Source organism: Trichosurus vulpecula, chromosome 2, assembly GCF_011100635.1.
Source record: "Trichosurus vulpecula isolate mTriVul1 chromosome 2, mTriVul1.pri, whole genome shotgun sequence".
Lineage (NCBI taxonomy): Eukaryota > Metazoa > Chordata > Mammalia > Diprotodontia > Phalangeridae > Trichosurus > Trichosurus vulpecula.
The window spans coordinates 442,677,639-442,701,274 of NC_050574.1; the positions used below are offsets into that span (position 1 = coordinate 442,677,639).

At 40.2% G+C, this 23,636-nt stretch overlaps 1 protein-coding gene across 1 annotated transcript; it reads left to right on the forward strand.

Annotated features, from left to right (window-relative positions):
* The first annotated feature begins 980 nt into the window (after positions 1-980).
* On the forward strand, positions 981-22,962 carry LOC118835796 (melanocortin 2 receptor accessory protein). Its single transcript, XM_036743064.1, has 3 exons — positions 981-1,092; positions 21,701-21,800; positions 22,713-22,962. Exons 1-3 carry the CDS (start codon positions 981-983, stop codon positions 22,960-22,962), a joined length of 462 nt encoding a protein of 153 aa, XP_036598959.1.
* The last annotated feature ends 674 nt before the right edge of the window (positions 22,963-23,636 follow it).

A 23,636-nucleotide genomic window follows, 5' to 3' on the forward strand; every position in this document is an offset into this window, starting at 1 on the left:
AACAGTGCCTTGGGCATGTAGGTTCCCTACATGTGTACCTCTCTATTAATATATATTCTGTGTGTACACCTACTTTTTCCACTAACATAGGACATATGTGTTGGGTAATATCCCCCAGGTTTATAAGGATGTAAGAAATAGGGGGAGCAGTTTTGTTTCCACAGAGTTGAAAGTATCCCTCACCCCACCTCCAGATTTAGCAGAATGTAAGTCAGGTGACTGATTAGAACTAGTTTTAGTTCTAGAACTGTGATCTAGCAGAGACCAGGCTTCTGGTCGGGTGAAAGGTTAGAGGCTTGTACACATGCTTAAGCAGTTTTTCTTTTTTTTTTTTTCTTTTTTTTCTTTTTTTGTTTTTTTGGCAGGGCAATTGGGGTTAAGTGACTTGCCCAAGGTCACATAGCTAGTACATGTGTCAAGTGTCTGAGGCCGGATTTGAGCTCAGGTCCTCCTGACTCCAGGGCCGGTGCTCTACTCACTGCAGTCACCCGCCCCCAGATCAGCAGTTTTTTTGCAATTCATAGGCTTAGTTGCCTAAAGCCAAGGGTGTGTGTGTGTGTGTGTGTGTGTGTGTAAATATAATCATAGTTTTAGATCTGAGAAATTTCAGAATCTCTCTACCTCAATCTCTCATTTTACAGATGAATCAACTGAGACCCAGAGAAGTTAAGAGGCTTGCCCAGAGTCACACAGATAGCGTCAGACAGACCTAGGTTCTCCGACTCCAAGGTTTTTGGTTTTGGTTTGTTTGTTATTGCTGCACCATTTGAAAGGCATCGGTTCTACCCAGTCATTTGTTCTTGCTGAATTATTCTGCTGTGGAGTCAGTCCTTGAGTCTGCAGAGCCTAGAGACCCAAAGACATAGTTGGAATTATTTACCCAGAAATCAATTATGCAACGTCCAGGGCCAGTGAGCACAGCTAGCTCTGCATAAAAGGGCCCTGCTCCTCTCTCCCGGCACTCTGGAGGCATAACTGAAATGGCAAACAAAACGAACTCTACTAGCTCTAATGCTTACTATGGCTACGAGTACTATATGGACTATGTGGATCTTCCTCAAGTAGATGAAAGAAAGTTGAAAGCTAACAAATGTAAGTACCAAGCACTTAATTAAGCTGTTAAGGAAATATTAAGGCACAGAAGTTGGGAGGGCCGGCCCAAATACCCTTGCATTTTTTCTTATTGATGCTTTAAAAAAAAGCCTTTGAATATGTGCTGTATAATGCCAGCTCACACAACTGTTGGTTGATGTTGATACATTTTTTCTAAGAAAATGTATCAAAGTTAACTTCGAACTTTTGTATGTGTATGTGTGATTTTATTGGTGGTGGAAATTCCTCTCACTTATGCAGATCAGCAACTATCTATCCATCTCTCTATCTATCTATCTGTAAAGGTGTGTGTGTGTGTGTGTGTGTGTGTGTGTGTGATTTATATATTACGCTCCCCAACTCTATTAGAATGCATCCTCCTTGAGGGCAGAGACATATTTTTGCCTTTCTTTTTTTCCCCAAAGCACAGTCCTTATCACACGGGAAACACTTTATAAATGTTTGCTAACTGGCTGATTGACTGTATCTTATAGGCTTAGAGATCTTTCTGAGACACTGAGAGATGAAGCGGTTTGCCCATAGTCACACAGCCAGTATAGGTCAGAGACAAGATATGAACGTAGGTCTTCTCAGTTCCGAGACCAATCCTCTACCTCTATGCCGTGCTTTCTCTCTTCAAACTTGTTAAAATATATAATTTTAGAAACAAACACTTTAGCAGTGTTTTTTAAAGGTCCTATTTCCTAATAGAGTTAAGCTTAATTTTGCCATGAAGTAATTATATATTACTTCAAGTTGTATATTTAGCATTTTCCAGCAAAAAAACAATTACAATGTGTATGTATTTTCCCCAAGTTACTGTTTGCTACTTAATATGTAAAACCTGCATAATTTTCTAAAAATCAACCCAAATTATTCAATCATAACAGCTAGATAAAAACGGACTCACAATAAACTTAGCTCAGCATGCATTTTGTCAATCTTATTCCCAGTTCCTCCTTTGTTGACCTTCATCTCTTTTGCAAGTTTTCCTGTCATCATTTGCCCTGTGGTCTGAGCCAGCATAGCAGACAATGAATAGAGGTAATAGGCACAGAATATTGGGTGGCAGTTTCAGAAACCTGAACTTTACCTATGCACACAAGGAAGCCTGGTCACCTTGGATACTACACATTCAATGTAATCATACTGTTTCTGTCAGATCATAAATGTAGTCACTGAAAGGAACTGATCTTGTGTGTTTTTCTTGTACAAAGGGATAGTACACCTTAGAGTAATACTCTAATGTCTTGGGATGTTATATTTTTATAAAAAATGTGGCAGGCTGATGGAACACTGATGGTGGCCATTAAGGCCACATTATTTAGGAGCATTTAAATCAACTTTTGGTTTAATTTATTATTTCCAGAGCTTAATGTGTGTTTTTAAGGTATTATCAGTCAGTCAGGATATGCTATGTGTCTACCCCTATGGCAGGTGCTAATCACTCCCTTGTAGATCTTTTCTTCTTATATGCTTGGTAAATACAACAATCACATCACTATCTTGAGATATGACATTTTATCTAAAATAAAAAGTATAATGATGGCTATGAAGGGCAAGCAGGTATATATAAAGGTATCTACATGTTGCCAAAGGCACAGAGTTTTGGTGAGAGGATATTTGGTATAATACAAGTAGCGCTGACCTGGGAATCAGGAAACCAGGGTTCTAGTCACCACTCTGTTACTGCTCTATTTTGTGACCTTGGACAGAAATATCTCTGAGTTTCAATTTCCTAATCTGGAAAGATAGGGGGAAATTGGTTTAGAGGTCTCTAAGGTCTTTGCCAGCTCTAACGTTCTGTAATAACAGAAATGTGACCATATTCTATGATGTATCTGTCAATTTGTAGTTGGAATTTGTTTTGAATTTACCAACCTGAATTGATTAACTGAAATTTTTAACTTAACATTTCCCAATAGGAAAAACATATGTGACTACTATCTATACTCCAATTCTCCAATGTAAGATTTAGAAGACTATCTTGTCTTATTTGAGTGTGATAGACCTATAAGTATATAGCCCACTGAGCAATTTGATGGAATCGAGGAAGGAAACCCTTGGTTAACCTCATGCATTTTCCACTAACATTTCCAACCAAAGGCTATAGTTCCATTAAGAGTGAGGGACTTTATGAATGAAATGTCAACTCAGAAAGAGGCAAGATGTTGAGGTCTCACAGATGAAAATTAATTATTGGTGCTGTGATGCTTTGGTACATGAAAAGGCCCTTTCAGAACATGTCCCATTTGCTTATTACAATAGTCCAGAATAAACTGTAAGATTCCTAAATATTTATATTTCATCCAGAGTTTATTTCCTTCCCACCACCCTTTCTATCCAGAAAAAGGGAAATTTGACAAAAGAAAAATCCATTAAGCTGTTTTTAATTTCCACATATATTATTATTTCTTATTTGTTTTATTAATAACTTTTTATTGTGTAATAGACTTCAGTGAGGACATTATTGAAATAAGATTAATAGCAATCTGCTCTGATTGAGGAGTAGAAGATTAGAAAAGGAACAGATAGTTATGTTTAATCTAAAGGTAATTTCTTTTTGGCTTTGGAAAAGAGTCAGATACACTCTGATCCCAATCCAAAACTCCTTTCTACTTGTCAGCAGCCTTGGAACCATCAGGCTCCTAAAAGGGAGGTGACCTTAAGTCTTCATACATGAAATATCAAACCTCGTCATAGAAAGTGCTCTAGCCCTCTGCAGTATACCAGTTTCATTACCTGTCAGAGAAATGTACTAAATTCACCTTCTGCACTCAACTTACATATTTCCCACTGTTTCCATATTATGAGAATAACAATTAATGTTCCCCTAATGCTTTAAGGTTGACAAAGTAGTCTCTTCACCACAAACTTGTAGGGTCAGCAATGGAAGCATTATCCCATTTTGCAGATGAGGAAACTGACAAATGACTTGCCTGGTACCATAAGCAGTAACTGGCAGAGCCAGGAGCCCAACTCAAGTTTCCCCTTCCTCCAAATTCGGCATTCCTTCCACAAAATCACATCAGCAGTAATAACTGGAGGGGGTGGGGGAGCAGATATAAACTCTAAAGTAAATCTGTCACCCTAAATCATCTGGAGCAGGGTAATGTGCTCCCCAAGTGCTTTAGATTTTCAGCTGTTATCCATCAGTACAAGACTGCTATATCAGTAGCTTTTTGTGGTTTAGCCTGAATAACTTACCTATATTCAGTCCTTCATAAAATGTCCCCAAATAATGAAACACAGATCCAGTTCAAGTATGCTTTTTAAAGAAGTAATTGAATTCCGGGGCAGGGGGTGGGGTTGGCCAAAGATAACATTCTTTTCTTTGGGAACTAGTTATTTAATGATTGGCCTCTCTACTTTTCTTTAATAAGCAATGAGGATGTCATGGGAAATGATGTAGGTCAGAATACAGAACTGGTTGTAATGGATACTATATCACATTTCTGTAAATTAGTTGGGAAAAAGTCTTGAGGAAAAGTACAAAATGCTATTTTCTAGGTACCTTGCAATGACTTAGTCTTGCTAAGTAGTCCAAAAAATGCAGAATGAAGAAGACATTCACCTTCTTAAACTGATGGACACGGACCTCAAATGAGGAGAAGACTCCATGTATGCTGACTTTCTTAAGTGATTCCATATTCTTATCTTTTGAGAGCTTTAAAATTCTTAAAAATTTTGTCAGTTTTGGCCAGCCTCCACAAGAAAATGTATTCAAAAGGGAGCTGTTACCTTAACATGTTGTCCTTTGTTCTTGAAGAGGACCGTGACGTCAGGGAAATGATGACAAGATTTGCAGTTGACTTGGATTTGAGTGACTGAGGGCTGTGCAAAGTCACCAGCCTCACTTTCTCCTCCAGAGCCATCTGGATCCAGTGGCCTGATATTCACCAGGAAGACTGGAGATGGCCCAGGATGCATTGGGAGACCCTGGGCCTTTTAGGCTAAGGTCTTTCTAGGTGCTCACTGTGAGTGAGGTAACACCCATTCAGGGAATAGGCCTCTTTAAGAAGTTAATCAAGGGATGGCCCCTTTAATTAAAAAAAAAAAATCAAAGTGGGAGGGGAAGCCCCTCAGGGTTCCTCACCAAAGAGAACCAGTTACGATTTAGTGTTTACATTCACTTTGTGCTAGGCGGTCAGGGACCTATTATTCAATCTAGGAGCTCCAGAGTGAGGTGGGCTTAAGGCTTGGTTTTTGAGAAAGAAAACACTAGAACCATGTTGCTGATACCAAATTGGTATTAATTATTGTAGTAGGAGCAATATCTGCCAGACAGGCTACCCTAGTTTTTCCTTGGCTCAGAGTGTCCATTGGCTAAGCCACAACCATAGATTTCTTGTGGCTAAAGTATAAAAATTCAGAGAACAGAGAGAGAGGCGGGGGGAAGAGCCAAGATGGCGGCTGGAAAGGAAGGGACTAGCGTGAGCTCCCCGCTGAGTCCCTCCAAAAACCTATAAAAAATGGCTCTGAACCAATTCTAGAACTGCAGAACCCACAAAATAGCAGAGGGAAGCAGAGCTCCAGCCCAGGAAAGCCTGGATGGTCTCTGGGTGAGGTCTATCCCGCATAGAGCTGGGAGAAGAGCAGAGCCCAGCGTGAGTGGCGTGGACCAACCAGACCAGGAGCCGGGCAGAACATGCCCTAGCGCCCTGAATCAGTGAGCTGCAGCAGTTAGCAGACTTCTCAACCCACAAACACCAAAGACAACAGAGAAGGTTAGTGGGAAAAGCTGCAGGAGTGGAAGGAGTTCGCGGTTTGGCTACCGCCCCAGGGGCAGCGGAGGTGGGGCAGCTACAGAGCTACAGCTGCAGTTGCTTCCGGCCCCAGGCCCACCTGGTGGGAGGAATTAAATGGCAGATCAGAGCAGGAGTGAAGAGCCTGCTGAAGACCTAAGTCCAGTCTGGGTTGGGAGTTCTTGGGGAAGGAGGAGTGCTGGTGTGGCAGAGCTGGCGCATCCCCCCAAGCTTGGAACACAGTTCTCTAAACTCTACAAGCAGTCATATCCCACTGAAAAACTCAAGGTTCAAGTTAGTCGTCTGGGAATATGGCCAGGCAGCGAAAACGCACCCAGATTCAGTCTCAGACTTTGGATTCTTTCTTTGGTGACAAAGACCAAAACATACAGACAGAAGAAGTTGACAAAGTCAAAGAGCCTACAACAAAAGCCTCCAAGAAAAACATGAACTGGTCCCAGGCCATGGAAGAGCTCATAAAGGATTTGGAAAAGCAAGTTAGAGAAGTAGAGGAAAAATTGGGAAGAGAAATGAGAAGGATGCGAGAAAACCATGAAAAACAAGTCAATAACTTGCTAAAGGAGACCCAAAAAAATACTGAAAAATATACTGAAGAAAACACCACCTTAAAAAATAGACTAATTCAAATGGCAAAAGAGCTCGAAAAAGCCAATGAGGAGAAGAATGCCTTGAAAGGCAGAATTAGCCAAATGGAAAAGGAGGTCCAAAAGACCACTGAAGAAAATACTACCTTAAAAATTAGATTGGAGCAGGTGGAAGCTAGTGACTTGATGAGAAATCAAGATATTATAAAACAGAACCAAAGAAATGAAAAAATGGAAGACAATGTGAAATATCTCATTGGAAAGACCACTGACCTGGAAAATAGATCCAGGAGAGATAATTTAAAAATTCTTGGACTACCTGAAAGTCATGATCAAAAAAAGAGCCTAGATATCATCTTTCAAGAAATTATCAAGGAGAACTGCCCTGATATTCTAGAGCCACAGGGCAAAATAGAAATTGAAGGAATCCACTGATCGCCTCCTCAAATAGATCCCAAAAAGAAATCTCCTAGGAATATTGTCACCAAATTCCAGAGCTCCCAGATCAAGGAGAAAATACTGCAAGCAGCCAGAAAGAAACAATTTGAGTATTGTGGAAACACAATCAGAATAATCCAAGATCTAGCAGCTTCTACATTAAGAGATCAAAGGCTTGGAATACGATATTCCAGAGGTCAATGGAGCTAGGATTAAAACCAAGAATCACCTACCCAGCAAAACTGAGTATCATGCTCCAAGGCAAAATATAGACTTTCAATAAAATAGAGGACTTTCAAGCTTTCTCAGTGAAAAGACCAGAGCTGAATAGAAAATCTGACTTTCAAACACAAGAATCAAGAGAAGCATGAAAAGGTAATCAAGAAAAAGAACAAGAAAAAGAAATCACAAGGGACTTACTAAAGTTGAACTGTTTTGTTTACATTCCTACATGGAAAGATGATGTGTATGATTCATGAGACCTCAGTATTAGGGTAGCTGAAGGGAATACGCATATGTATGTGTGTGTGTTTGTGTGTGTGTGTGTGTGTGTGTGTATGTATGTATATGTATATAAATATATATGTATATGTATATAAATATGTATATAAGTGAATGTGTATGTATGTATATATGTGTGTGTGTATATATATACATATATATATATACAGAGAGAGAGAGAGAGAGCGGGCACAGGGTGAGTTGAAGATGAAGGGAAGATATCTAAAAGAAATAAAATCAAATTAAGAGATGAGAGAGGAATATATTGAGAGAGGGAGATAGGGAGAGATAGAATGGGATAAATTATCTCGCATAAAAGTGGCAAGAAAAAGCAGTTCCGTAGGAAGAGAAGAGAAGGCAGGTGAGGAGGAATGAGTGAATCTTGCTCTCATCAGATTTGACCTGAGGAGGGAATACCATACATACTCAATTGGGTATCTTACCCCACAGGAAAGAAGAAGGAAGAAGATTTAAAAAAGGGGGGATGATAGAAGGGAGGGCAGATGGGGGTGAGGTAATCAAAAACAAACACTTTCGAAAGGGGACAGGGTCAAGGGAGAAAATTCAATAAAGGGGGATAGGTTAGGAAGGAGCAAAATATAGTTAGTCTTTCACAACATGAGTATTGTGGAAGGGTTATACATAATGATGCACATGTGGCCTATGTTGAATTGCTTGACTTCATATGGAAGGTGAGTGGGAAGGGAAGAGGGGAGAGAATTTGGAACTTAAAGTTTTAAAAACAGATGTTCAAAAACAAACAAAAAAAAGTTTTTGTATGCAACTAGAAAATAAGATACACAGGCAATGGGGTGTAGAAATTTATCTTGTCCTACAAGAAAGGAAGGAAAAAGGGGATGGGAGGGAAGCAGGGTGACAGAAGGGAGGGCTGACTGGGGAACAGGGCAACCAGAATATAGGCCATCTTGGAGTGGGGGGGAGGGTAGAAATGGGGAGAAAATTTGTAATTTAAACTCTTGTGAAAATCAATGCTGAAAACTAAATATATTAAATAAAAAAAAAAGTAAAAAAAAAGCTAGGAGACATAAGAGGTAGAATCTGAACCCAGGTCTTTCGACACCAGATCCAGTTACTATATCCACCATGCCATGCTGCATCCTAGAGTTGATATTTTGAATTAACTGCTGGTTGTCATTTATCACTTTCTGTTAAAAAATAGGATGTATAAACAAATTCCACTGCTAATGAGGTCTCACTATGATTATTAGAAATTTTATTCCAACAAGTCTTTTGGTCTGAATTACCCCAGTTAATCCATCTCGTCACCTGTGCAGACACTGTTTTAGTCCATGACTTACCTCTGATTCTTTGACCAACTTTCAAGGACCTTGGTAATTCAGTGGCAAATTAGCTTACTCACCTGTCTTTAAATTAGCTTCATTTACTGAAGGGAAGTTCCTAAAGTCTACTCTGACCCTGTCACCGAATGCCAGAACATTTCATGAAAGGATGACTGATGAGCCATTCACAACTGCCAGCGAAATGTATTTCCTTTCCCAGGGTCAGAAAAAAAAAATTCAGAGAACAAGGAATCAGCAATTTCCTCTCTCAGGTTTCTAATTGACTGGCATAGCTAACACAGAGACAGGAAAGGCCCAACTTGCCCAGCAGGCCCAGCTGAATCAATGCAATCATTTTACCAAATATCCTTTCACTACTTTGGCTTTGTAAACTGATTTTGTTAACCCTTAACAGTTTACTAGCATTTCATTTAATTCCAAACTGAACCTGAAGCATCAGACCAGACTGAATCAGGACCAATCTACAACAATTCATAATATTTGGCAATATTCCGTTGGAATAAACTCATTGAAGTAGGTAAAGGGGGATGTGGAGGAAAATGAATCCTGTTGGCCTTTATGCTTCTGGTGGAGCTGACTGCATACTCTGAGATGGCCTCCATTACTCTGAGATTAGAAATCTGTGGAAAGTCAGCAAATAGATAAGACTGGGTGTTGTGTCTAAGAACCATGTTCTGATGATGATAAATGCTATAAACTGTTGTTTGTTTAATTTACATAATTTTTGTTTTGGGGAGACTATGGTTTTCATGCCAACCAGCTATAGTAGGCTTGGGCTAAAGGTGTGCTGGAGCCAGCTCCAACTGGTTCAGGAGAGCCAATTGCAAAATTTTCTGTGTGAGCATTTATACCTTGGAAGTTAGCAATCTAGAAATCAGGACTTGATTTGTTATTTTGTTGATTGCTTAGACTAAAGGAAGAGTTACTTTTTTTTCTTTTTGGAGATCCAGTTGTTAAACATTTGCCAGCACTCTTCCGGCTTGGTCCCTCACTAAAGAATGGAATTTGGAGATTGTCTTAAGACACTCTGAGGGTGAAGGATGTGCTTGGGACTCTGGCACTTGGGAGGCCATTGGGAACTATATGAACTTTGTTGGTACTCGTTAGTGCAATAAACTAGGGGAGGCACTTGAAAGGACAGTGCTTGAGCCTCCCCAGGACTTTTTGAGAATTGTGCCAAATGTACCCCCAGTTGATTTGTTGGGGATGGGGAAGGGTGGGGCTGCATCAATTTTAAAAGTTTAAAAGGAGAGACAGCTTACAATCTTGATCTATAACCAGTGGTGTCAAACTCAAACAGAAATGGATCCCTTCCTACATTATCTATTGTTAAACCTGAAAGTTTGATTGAAGGAGGCAAACAAGCCAGGTGATAGAAAAATCCATGTTGTTTATTATTTTCCCTTAAAGCATAGCTAAGCTAGCTTACTTGTACGTACAAGGAGTCAGAGCTTAAGCTCTGGCTCTCTGAACAAAGGAATGAGAAAACTTATATATGTTATTTTAGCAGACCCAGCAAGCCTGTGTAACCTCATGTTTATGACCCCCATGCATATTTAACCATGATACAAGAAGAGGATTTTCCTTAATGGAATAGGGTCGTAAAGAATGTTGACAAAGGTCAGTTAATATTAAGCGAGGTCGTCTCTCTTGGGGTTAGGGTCTCATCCTTGAATGGCTAACAGGGATAAGAATGTCCCTAGGTCAGTCTGATCTGGCCTTGTTGACAGAGGTAGGGGTATTTCCTGAGCAAACTCTAGAGAACAAAGAAGCCCAGGTCCTGGATCTTCTTCCAGTTACTCATTAATTCAGGCTCTGAGTCTGGTTAAAATTAAAAATGATATAAAATGGTATAAAATGTTCCACACTATGTTGTGTTGTATTTTTATTTATTTTGTTAAACATTTCCCAGTTACATCTGGTTCAGGGTGCTTGTGGTGGACAGTGGGGAGTCTGACACCTCAGCTATAAACAGTAACTGAATCTTGCGGAGAGGGTTAGATGAGGGCTTCCCTTGTGCAATCCCCAAAATAGAGAGGAAGCAGCAGTGCCCACTACAGTATAAAGAACGGAGTTTAGGCCCTAGCAATGGCAGCATCCAGCACAGGGAGGCAAAGCAGCACCTCTGGCAGTGTTATGTTTAGAATAGGAGCCTATCACTGGGCCCCGAACAGGTCACACACCACTAGGCCTCTTCACAAGGGGTCATTGCTAAGGCCCCAGCAGTAGCAGTGCTCAGTCAACACAGGGGGCAATTCTCAGGCCTCGGCATGTCATGGGGCAAAGGTGTGTCCACATAGCACTTTGTTTACTGTGATCTGGAACTGATCGGGCCTGTCCATATTGCTATTGGTACTGCACAGTACATAGTGATCATTGAATAGTTCATTCTCAAGGAGGGCTTGAAGGGCATTGGGAGGTGGCTTGCATTCTTGAAATAGGGAAGAAGTGAAACTGTCTACCTGTTCCCTGAAGAATAAGGGCAATATTGGCAGTAGAGGCCTATATATAGTCAGATAATTGGTATTATACCCACTCCATCCTACTCCCCACCATGGGGTGCCTAAGAAAGGGGAGGACCTGGGTGGTAAGCTGGAAAATAGGGCAATACTCAGTATCAATGAGACAGGCTGCATGCAAAAAAGCAAAGGAGTAAGCACACTTCTTCATGTGAGACATTAGCAGAAGGCATATGAGTGATAGGAGATAGGGAAGAGGGGAAAAGAGGAAGCTCACATCAAATGACCTCAAGTTTTTCTGTACAATATGAGACAAGGTTCTCAGTTGAAGGTAGGAGGAAGGGAAGTCATGGAGGTGGAGGGAGGATGAAAAGGTTTGGAAGAGCTACTGTGAGGAGTGTGATAGTGAGTTGATGGAGGAGGTATTGTAGGATTGCCTAGCAGAAGTGAGGGACTGGTTGAGGTTGTGTAACACAAATTTGTAGTGGACCCAGTCAGAGCCATTGTGTGACTTTTCTCCACCTTCATTCAGCAGCACGTATGTAGGAACAAAAAGATGATGGTGCAAGTAATCCAAGGCTGAGGCTTGGCAGGGTGTAACCAGCAGCAGAATAAGGGGGCTAAAGATTCAAGAAAGAACAGTATAGAGTTGAATTTGTTTACCAAGGGGTCAAGATGGGGGAAAGAGGAGAGAGCAACTAGTGCAGGGTAGATGACCTGGGAGAGAACTGAGGAGTCAAGAGATTAATGGGGATAAGGTTTTGTAAGGGAAAGCAGAAGAAGTGAAAAGCCAATGAATTATGGTCATATAAGGAGATTTTGGAATTCTTGAATGTGGAGGTGGTACATTTGTGGGTAACGGCAAGATTAAGCATATGACCATTTTTGTGTGTGGCTGAGGTAGGGTAGAGGAGTAGTTTATGGAACGTCAGTAGGTTGAGGAACTGAGTGATCAAGATGTTTGAGAGAGTAAATATGTATATTGAAGTTCTCTAGTATGAAGACAAGAGTTGGGGAGAAAGGAAAAATTGTGATCCATGTACCAGTCTCATCAAAGAAGGAAGAAGATCTAGAGGTCTGTAGATAATAACTACCAGGATTTTGATTGGGTGGTAGATATGAATGAGATGAGTCTTAAACGAAGAGGGATTACTGAGTTATGGAGGAAGAGGAGAGAACCTAGGAATAGCAATGGAGAGCAAGGAGTATTCCAATTTCCCCTCCTCAACAAGTGAGCTGAGGGAAATGAGTGAAGGTGCAGAAGTACTGGAAAAAGTGGCCAGGGAAGCTGTGTCATTAGGGGGAGACCCAGATTTTGGTATAGTTAGTAGATGGGAGGAGTGGGAGAGAAAAAAATTTAGGGTAAAGGAAATTTTGTTGCCTATGGAACAAGCATTTTTTTTTAATTTAATTTATTTATTTTCAGTTTTCAACATTCACTTCCATAAGTTTTTAATTTTCCCCCCTCCATCCCCACTCCCAAGATGGCATGCAATCTGCTATGGGCTCTACACATACATTCCTATTAAAAACATTTTCACATTAGTCATGTTCCATAGAAGAATTATAACAAATGGGAGAAACCATGAGAAAGAAAACAAAACAAAAAAGAGCCTTCTTCGCTCTGTATTCCAACTCTATAGTTCTTTCTCCGGATGTAGATGGCATTTTCCATCATGAGTCCTTTGGAAAAGTTTTAGGCCCTTGCATTGCTGAGAAGGGCTAAGTCTGTTACTGTGTACCATGTTCTCCTGGTTCTGCTCTCCTCACTCAGTATCAGTTCATATAAGTCTTTCCAGGTTTTCCCGAAGTCTGCCTGCTCATCATTTCTTATAGCACAATAGTATTCCATTACCTTCATATGCCACAACTTGTTCAGCTATTCTCCAATTAATAGGCATTCCCTTGATTTCCAGTTCTTGGTCACCACAAAAAGAGCTGCTATAAATATTTTTGTACATGTGGGTCCTTTTCCCATTTTTATGATCTCTTTGGGATACAGCCCTAGAAGCAATATTGCTGGGCCAAAGGGTATGCACATTTTTATAGCCCTTTGGGCACAGTTTAGGGAACAAGCAATTCACAGGACATAGTAGAAGGGCTGGTAGAGTTTGGTTGAAACACTGGGGTGGCAGGGTTGAGGGGGGTAGACATAAAGAATCAAATGGTGGGGGATGGAGTTTAGATGACCTACAAGGGATTCAGAATCATTGGGATATAAATGGTATAACCAGGTGTGAGCAAATTTTATCACTAAGTGGAGGGTGAAATTCCTCTTCCCAAAGGAATTTACATATCTAGTGTCTATGGCTATCTTTTAACTCAGATCTTCCTGATTCCAGACCTAGAGATCTAGTCACTCTGTCACCAGCTGCCAGAAGTAGAGGTCACTCTTTGCTAGGAAGATCAGGGAAGGCTTCATAATAGAGATTTTTTTTTAAAAAAATCTCAATCTTGAAGGATAGGATAATTGAAGGTGAAGCCATTATTGGTGCAGAAAATGACACCAATAAAGGCCCAGAACCAAGAGAATGTGAGGTGAGCTCAGTAGATGATAAGTCCTCCCATCTTGCTATGGTATATGGGAGAAGTGGTGATAAAGTTGGGAAGATAGATTAGGGTCAGCAGAACAAGTTTTTTGGGTTACTTACTGGTAGACTTAATCTCAAACCATGTTACTATAATAGATGCTCAAAAAGATATTAAACAGTCCATATCTTTTGACCTAGCAATACCACTTGTTACGTCTATACCCCAAAGAGAGCAAAGTAAGAGGAAAAGGACCCATACGTACAAAAATATTTATAGCAGCTCTGCTTATGGTGTCAAAGAATTGGAAATTTAGGGGATTACTCATCAATTGGGAAATGGCTGAACAATTATGTGATATGTGAATGTGATGGAAAAATGATGAAGGGAAAATCTTCAGAGAAACCCGGGAATACTTGTATGAACTGATGCAGAGTGAAGTGAGCAGAACCAAAAGAAGAATTTATACAAAAATATTGTAAACACAAATAACTTTGAAAGACTTAAAAATTCTGATCAATGCAAATGCAAACCATGATTCTAGAGGATTTGTGATAAAATATGCTACCCATTCTCCCCCCATTCCCTGTCATGAGCAATTTATAGAGGAATTTATTTTGCTTGACTTGTATGTCAGTACTCTTATGTAACAGGGATTTTACTTTTCTTCCTTTCTCAATCAGGGTGGGGAGGGGTGGATGCAAAAGCTAGAGAACACAAGCTTTCATTGATTGAAAAAAATTTAATTTTAAAAATTATCGTAGGGGGCAGCTAGGTGGCGCAGTGAGTAAAGCACCGGCCCTGGAGTCAGGAGTACCTAAGTTCAAATCTGGCCTTAGACACTTGACACATTTACTAGCTGTGTGACCTTGGGCAAGTCACTTAACCCCAATTGTCCTGCCTTCCCCCCTGCAAAAAAAAAAACTTAAAAAATTATTGTAAAAATTATTATAGTTGGCATGTCCAGATCAATAAAATCAGTGTATATTGTACCCCCATTCTATCTAGCCTCTTAGCTGCAGTGTATTTCATGGGTACATTATGGTAGGCATGGATTAAAGAAATGTAGATGCTTTGGTCTGAAGACAAAAAAATGAGCCACCATACTTAGATCTAATAATTAGACTGTCATCTTGGACAGCTTCATGAAAATTTGGCAGGTGTTTCAAATGCTGTAGATGAAATAGAAAGGAAAACATGCCAGATCTCATTTCTTTGAAAGCAGGGAGGATTTTAAGCATTTTGTAATTGTGTCACACATTAGAAACTTGCTGTATTTGTTGGGTAAATGGAAAAGCTTAGGCATTTTTATCTTTTTATTCTTTTTATTTAGAATAATGTTTGTCACTTGGAAGATTGTTTAGTGTCCTTCCCCAAAGCCCTCTATATGTTTGATGTGTAGTAGGGGCGATGAGTCTGTGATTGCACCGACTTGAGGAAGGGGCTGGGATTGTGTGGACTGAGTAACAGTCATTACTGGGGAGATGGCATCCTCCACTCTGTCCAGAACTTAATTAGCTGAGTTGGTGAGAAGCAGCAGCACAGAAGCAATGAGCAAAAAATAAGAGAGAAAGGACAGCTGAACTGTAGGAGAGGAGAAGAAAGAGATCAAGGTGGGATGTCAGGTCCTTGCAAGCATTTTGAAACAAAGAATTCAAGACTTTTGAAACTTGGCTCAGTCCTACAAGCCACCATTATAACCTGTAGGCAACTAAGTGGCACAGAGGATAGAGTACTAGGTTTGAAGTCAGGAAGGCCTCAGTTCAAATCCAGCCTTGGACACTTACCAGCTGTGTGACCCTGGGCAAATCACCCTGATTGCCTCAGTTTCCTCATCTGAAAACTGCAGTATAATAATAGTACCTACCTCCCAGAGTTGTTGTGAGGATCGAATGGGATAATAATTGTAAAGCACAGTTCCTGGTACATGCTAAGACCTATAGGAATGTTTGTTATTATCATTGGTTCAGTCTGCCCCAGTGCTACACCAGCATCACTAAGGATGCAGTCTCCCCCACTGCTGGTGCTACTCAGCTGGTACAGTCCTGATTTCTTCCTCAGTTTTCTTGCTGACTGTGCATCTTAAAAAAACAAACAAACAAACAAACAAAAAAACCTCTTGGGTGTAGCTAGAGCATGCTGGAGCAAGTACTTGTTCCAGAGAGCTGATTATAAAATTTTGAGTGTGAGCATTTACACCTTGGAAATCAGCAAACACTACAAATCAGGGCTTGATTTTTTGTTTCCTTGGTTATCTACACTTAAGAGTGATGTGGAAAATGTGCAGATTAAACTTAAAAGTGTCTCTCCTCTACATTAGTTTTTTGTTTGTTTTGGGAGGGTGTTATTTTTCTGAGAGCCAATTTTTAAATATTTACCAGCATACCCCAAGTTAACCCAAATATGCCCTCTGGTTTGAAGATCTTGACAGTCCAAATCATTCTTAGGGTTCGGAGGGAATGTTGGTCTCTCTGAAATCAAAATCCCAGAATGCCAGTCACTTTTTAACCCCCTAGTAGAGATGCAATTTACTGAACAAGGCCCTCTGGAGCAGAACACAATTGCTTTGTGGTAAATCAAGGTAATAATCAGAACCAAAAATTTATATATGTGTGTGTGCTTTATGTGTGTATATATGTGTATGTATGTGCTTTATATGTATGTGTATATACATATGTGCTTTCTATGCTGGTGTGTGTATATATGTGTATGTATGTGCTTTATATGTATGTGTATATACATATGTGCTTTCTGTGCTGGTGTGTGTATATATGTGTATGTATGTGCTTTATATGTATGTGTATATACATATGTGCTTTCTATGCTGGTGTGTGTATATATGTGTATGTATGTGCTTTATATGTATGTGTATATACATATGTGCTTTCTATGCTGGTGTGTGTATATGTATGTATCCTGAGATGATGACTGAATTTGGTTAGTTATCATTTTCTTGACCTCCCATTTGTCTCCCAGAGGAGCTTAGAAGGAATTTCTTGTTTCAAAGGTTTATTCAATAGCTACCTTTGCCATGAAGTCCCTCCCGGTGGAAGTGATATTTCTCTCTTCAAAGTTTATGGAGTACTTTGTTGAGACCTGTCCTTTTTACTTATCTCACTTTATTTATCGTATTTGTTTGTGTTAACTTTTCCTCTTAGCAGTCTGTGTCATAGCTATCCTGTATCCTCATCACCTATTATAGTGTTCTTCATGTAGCAGGAGCTTAATAAATTTCAAACTAGTAATAATCTATAAATTATCAATCTAGTAATAATACACCATCAGTCATTTGTCCTTCATTTCTAGTCCCCCTCCCCCAATACTGGATTATTTTGAATGTCTGCCTTCTCGGGTCTTATCCCTGGCTGCTGAATACCACTAGAGGAAGTCAGTCATACAACCATGCCAGTTAGCTCCATTACACATTTATGTTCGTAGATCTCAACTGGGTCTTCACTGCTGTGTACATCAATCCATTTACCTGATCAATTTTCTTTTTTTAAAAAAACACCTTAAATGAGGTATGTGACCTATTCCAATGCCCCACAATGTAATGCCACGTAATTGGTTATGGTGGAACAAAATCTGATGGAGTTTTAATGTCTATACCACTAGTGATTCAATACGAGATACTCCCAGACATAGACTATCAACTATCAGTACTGGTTTAAATTCCCTGTTGGTCTTGGGACCCATTTGAGGGGAAATACACTTCTCCTATTCACTACTTTAGCTCTTGAGCCCCCATCCAATGTGTTTTCTATACACACAACCAAGTCACTCACAATAATGACATTTTAAGGTCTTGAACATAACCATTTACTAACAATAAGGCAAAATAAATACTATTATAGTTCTATTATATTAGAACAAATACAGAATGAGAAAAATTCATCATAATACACATTTATAAACCCAGATTACCTCTTCTATCAACATACTCAACAGCTATGGTAAAGGTTCAGCTCGCGCTTTTAGGAACCTGGCAGGGAAAACACATAGGGAGAAAAAATCTCCTTACTCCAGCCTGTAGGTTTCAGTGTAATTGGTCCATTCAGGAACATCTGCACTACATGAAATTGCTTCTGTGGTCACCAATTGACTATTGATCTTCACTGTTCATTCTTCAGCTGGGGAAATTCTCATCTCTTGAACACAGAATAATAAATTGTTTCGATTAACCATTATTCTTAAAAGGGCATTTAGAAAGTGTTAGCTCTTGATGTGAATACTAGTTCTCTTTAAGCTAAAGAAAGGCAAAGCTCATCAAACTGCCATTCTCTGGGCTATTTAATATAGCCCATAGAGCTATTCAACTCACCTGGATGTCACACTGTCTAATTAGAATGGAGTTCAGGGCAGCACAGGTTCAGGTTTACTGGTTAAGGTGGCTCATCAGGATACTGAGCATTTGCAAAAACCCCTCTGCTCTCAAACCAGAGGCAGCAACAGAGAACAAACCCTTACAAAATGCTTCACCTTTCTCCAAATCTGGGTAGACAAAAGCCACCACTGCAGCTCTTGACCAAGAAGTCATTTCTCTCTCCAGCCAATTGGCAATTGCTCAGCTGAAGCCTCTCTCAGCTTACTGCTTCCACCACAGCTCTAAGGAAGCAGCCTTTTAGCTACGTCTTCAGCTCTTTTCAGGATCCTCTTCCTCCTCTGCTTACTTTGCATGATGCCTCTTGCCCTTCCTGTCATAGTCTTCAATGGCTAAAATGAGAGCCTCCAGACTCTCTGTGACTCAACCTTTTACTTAAAAAGTCCCCCAGCTTTCTCCTATCAAATCAACAAGTCTTTTGAAATCATGTCTGAGCTCTTAAACCTCTAACAAGGTAGTGTATCTCTTTGGTACCCTTGAAACTATGTTTCTTCAAACATTTCGCTACTTAGATACTATTACTCTACTATTTATAACATTAAATTGTTTCCACATGAGTGAGACACAGAGAATTGGAAATTGAGGGGATGCCCATCAATGGGAGAATGGCTGAACAAGCTGTGGCACATGAATGAAATAGAATATTATTGTGCTATAAGAAATGACAAGCCAGATGATTTCAGAAAAACCTTGAAAGGCTTACACGAACTGATATACAACCATTCTAGTCCAGGGCTTTATTACCACTTACTTGAAGTATTTCTATATCCTTTGTAACTGATCTCCCTGTATCCAGTCTCTCCCTGCTCCAATCCAGCCTCCACACAACTGTCAAATTAATATTCCTAAGAACAATTCTGTCATTCTCTTAAAAAGAACCTTTGGTGATTCATCACTGCTTCATTCAGTGATTCATCATTAGGATAAAATAGTAAGTGCTATTTGGCATTGTGATGAACGAAAAGCCCCAAGAGATAGAGTTTCTGGATAATTAATAATCAATTTATTAATTAGGCTAGCTAATAATCAACAAATTGCTATGTCAGTGGTTTCTCTCAGTAACCAAAGACAACTAATGGAGACTTTGAATGCCTTATATTTCTTTGAAAGAGAATGTTCCTGACAGGAGAAATCAACCCTGATTGGTGGACATTTAATGAGGAGGTGGACTAAAAGTCTTCAGCTCCTCCAGCTGAAACCATGGCTTGATTATGAGACTCAGCCACCTCCAGCAATCTGGACAGGGGCATCCGTTTCCATCCAGACCACTCTGGTTGGTTTTCTCCTTCATGAGTTGGGTCACTCCAGACTCCAATGGAGGGGAGGGGTGCAAGGACATGAGCTTATTCCCTAAGGGTAAGAATTCACCTAGATTAGATTCTGCTTATGAACAGAAGTAAGGTCTCATAGTTGGATGGGGTCCTGCCCAAGATCAAGGAGAATGTTCCCCAAGGATTAGGGCAATCTCATCCATCAGTCATGTCCTTCGGAGACTGACTTTCTACAGGGGCTGGGTCCTAAATAAGGAAATAAAAGCCTGGATCCTAATAATTGGTTTTTAATACAATAGAAAATAATCATTTCTCCCAGCATTTAAAGCCCCTCACAACCTGGCTCCAATTTTTTTCCAGGTTGATCACCTATCTCCCCTGCCTCAGCCTCAGGCCTTCTGTGTTCTAGCCAAACTGGTCTGCTTGCTCCTCCCCATAGAAAATGTTCCATCTCCTGGCCTCTTGGAAGAATTATTTTCCATGCCTGGATTGCTTATCCCTTGTAAGCTCTGCCTCCCAGAATCTGTCGCTGCCTTCAAGGCTCTCAAGTGCTACCTTCTTTGAGAGTTCTTTACTGATTCCTCCAGTTGTTGGTGTTGCCTACTCAAATCACTGTGTTCTTATTTTGTACATATCCTGAATCTCCTTATCTCTGAACGTAAGCTCTATGAGGGCAGGACTTTCACTTCTGCATTCATATCCCAATGCCTAGAATAATCCCCAGCACACATTAGGTGCTTAATAAGTGCTTGTTTACTTGTACTTAAAATCAATTAAAGAAAAACTCTGAATATCTTCCATGATTTCCTTTTTATGGGAGAAGGGGCATTTGGGGTCCACTAAGGAAGAGAGGTATCACAGTACAGCAGACAGAACAAAGACTAAGTGTTAGAAATGATTTCTAGAACAAGCGCTATCTATGTGAAACTAGGGAAGTCAAAACCTCTCAGGGTCTGTTCCTTTTTCACCTATAAAATAATGGGGGGGAAGTTCTCTTTCAATCCCATAATTGCCTTGAACTAATCTGCCAAATATTCCTGAGCAAAAATTACTTTTCTTGTGGCTTCTCTTCTTTAATTTTATTTTTGTTGCTCTTTTTTTGGGGGGTGGGGGATACATATTCCTTCCCTTCCCCTACCTAGTGAGCTATCCCTTGTAGCAAAGATTTAAAACAGAACACAATCATAGAATTTGAGAATTGGCAGCCAACTGATCCAAGCAATACACAAGGAATCTCCACTCTAGGTGTCAGACAAGTGGTCATCCAGCCTCTGCTTGAAGAGGGGGTAGGGGAGTAGGGAAGGGACTCACTACTTCCCAAGGTGGCCCACCCCATTTTTGGACAGCTCTCATTGTTACAAAGTTTTTCTTGACTTCAACCCTTTATTTACTTCTGCAATTTTTACCCACTGTTCCCTGGTTTGTCCCTAAATCTCTCCAACATGACAGCTTCAGACACTTGAACATATCCCCATAGTCTTCTCTTCTCCAGTGAAGTTTCTTTAGAGGAGGAAAGCATCTCAGCAAAAGTAACCCACCTGACTCAGAAAAGACACAGCTCAAGCAACACCCAGAGGAAGCATTTCCTGACTCTTTCCGTCCCTGTCCCAGGGATCCAAAGTTATCTTAGGACTATGCTGTAATCCTTTGACAAATATCTATATGTGTGCTGTCTCCAGCAGGGCTGCCAGCTTGAGGTAAAGACTATTTTTATATCTCTAGTACCTAGGATAGTGCCTGGTACCTTTGTTGTTTTTCAGCCGATTCTTCATGACCCTTTTGGAGTTTTCTCAGCAAAGATAATGTACTGCTTTGCCATTTCCTTCTCCAGCTAATTTTACAGATGAGGAACTGAAGCAAGCAGGGTTAAAGTAAACTTGCCCAGGGTCACACAGCTAGTAGTTCTCTGAGGTCAGATTTGAACTCAAGAAGATGAGTCTTCTTGACTCCAGGCCCGGCACTTATCCACACTGTACCACCTAGCTGTCCTGCCTGGTACATAGTAGGTATTTAATAAATGTCCCATGTGACAGTTTATCCAATATTCCACATCCAGTCTCTCACCTGTGCAATGGGAGGAAAGTGTTTTGCTTACTTTTCTGGGTCCAACCTTGGCCATTAGCAGTTTCCTTTACATTTCCATGATTTTAAACACTGTATGCCCGGTTCTGCTTATTTCACCATGACATTAGTTCATGTATTCTCACACTTCTACGAATTCGTTTCTTTCTTATTTTTTTGATTGGCAAAACTTTTACCTCTTCACAAAGCATCATTTTGGCTATCCTTGGCTCAACTTCATCTCCTTTTGGACAGCATCAATTTAACACTGAAATGCCTTCTATTCCTGCCAACAGATTCAATCGTCATTGCGTTTTGGGTTAGTCTTGCAGCTTTTGTGGTACTTCTCTTCCTAATTTTGCTCTACATGTCCTGGTCTGGCTCGGTTCCAATAAGGTAAGTCAGCTATGGTAAGTGAGCTCGGGCAGAGAAATTAATACCAGTAAAGTCACAGTCACTCTGAGTGGTAGCTGGCATGCCAGTAAGAATGAAGTTAACTTTGGCATCAGTATGGTTTTTAAAAAACCTATTGTGCATACAACACACTAGTAAGTACTGTATTTTATTTTTTTTGGCAAGGCAATTGGGTAATGACAAGTTGTTCATCCTGACCTTCCTTATGAGCCCCTAGCATAACTAATAAAAGCACTTAGCAAATACCAAATATTCACAATAAAATAGCTTATGTGAACTTACAAAAAGGGATGGTGACCTATTGTATCTCTGGATGTACCCTTAGATAAATGAGAACAGGCTCCTACTCAGCTGCCCTCTCCCTCCCCCTGCCCATTTACTTATTTTCTAAAAGGAACCCTTTTGATACCCTTTGGGGGATGGGTAAAATCAAAATAAAGAAAAAAAAAACTTGATATAAGGCTGAAATCATTTTAGAGGATACTTTGATCCCAAAGGAACTTCCATTCTTCCCCTAGAACTTGATACATGGATATAGAAAGGAGATTTCAAACACATCATGTGCTTTTGCCTTAGTTTCGTAGTAATAAAGTTGTTTTCCCCTTCATATCCACTCCGAATCTCCAAGGTCTACTTCAAGACAAAAGAATTTCCAGTATCCTAGAATTTTGATGTGGAGATGACTGTGGGACTGGGCAGAAAGCAAGGAATGGTACTTAGGAGGTCATTATTATCCTGAAGTTCTTGGGAGTTTTTCCTCAAGTAGTTTTTTCTTTCCGCCACTCCTCTTTCTTTACTTATAGTGCAGGAGTGAAATATGAAAAACTCCCTTGTGATAATGTGGGGCCTAGCCAATACCTTTGACCTTAGTTTCCTATTCTGACCTTTCCACAGGGGTGCCCGTTCACACTGTAAGTGCACATGGAATTACATCTTCAACTTATTCTTCTTCACCCAAAAGGCCAGAGGCTTTCAAATCAGCCCCACAAACACCTCACAGCCTCAGGGCCAGAGCCAAGAACTAGAAGATGGAAATGAGCAGCCACAGGGTAATAACTGCACCCCGGATTCTGTTCTAATCACTGCCCCTGATAATACTACTCCCGTACAAGAAAATGCACATCACAGAGGCCTGGTGGTCTGAGCTGATAGTACAATTGCCCTTTATTTAAAACCAAGCATGGTATTCCCCTCCACCTAGACTGAAGACTGAAGGTGGAAGTAAAGCAAGAATAACCTCATGGTATCAGCAAAAAGAACAGAACAAATCAACCAAACTGGCCATATACTTTTGTGGTAGCTAAAAAAAAAAAAATTTAAAAAAGAAAAAGGACATTTAGATATAGCAACAGGTCTAGCCAGGTCAAGATTGACCATGAGGAAGATGAGACCATGTTATTGCAGTTTTAGAAATAAAGAATGCTGCTGATTTTATGTAGGATCCTTAAGTAGGTTAGCTGATGTCCGTGTGTCTCTTGTGGGAGGAAGGGCCCATAATGAAAATTTTAAAGTGAGTTCATAAGGTTTTTGTGGACATTCACTAGGTTATTATTTGCATAATGTACAGAACTTTATCTAGTCTACAACACTCCTTTTGTAGATGAGTAAATGGAGGCACGAGGCTTTCTCTTTCCTCCACTTTGACTTTTATTGATGTTGGACCTACTTAGTGTGTACTCAGGCTCCTATTCATCCTTTCTGTCATATATCAGCAGACTTTTCCTCACAAGATGCACCTACCTCAGCACCACAAAGTTGAGTCAGTCTCTGCCTAAGTTAACAACTCTGCCTAAAAAACAACATTTTCCCCAAAGCCTC

What these genes read in the sequence shown, in the direction of transcription:
- LOC118835796 (XM_036743064.1), top strand. Translation starts at nt 981, where the DNA reads ATGGCAAACAAAACGAACTCTACTAGCTCTAATGCTTACTATGGCTAC. An exon ending in AAAGTTGAAAGCTAACAAAT is followed by an intron (nt 1,093 to 21,700) that starts GTAAGTACCAAG and finishes TCCTGCCAACAG; the next exon opens with ATTCAATCGTCATTGCGTTT. An exon ending in TCTGGCTCGGTTCCAATAAG is followed by an intron (nt 21,801 to 22,712) that starts GTAAGTCAGCTA and finishes ACCTTTCCACAG; the next exon opens with GGGTGCCCGTTCACACTGTA.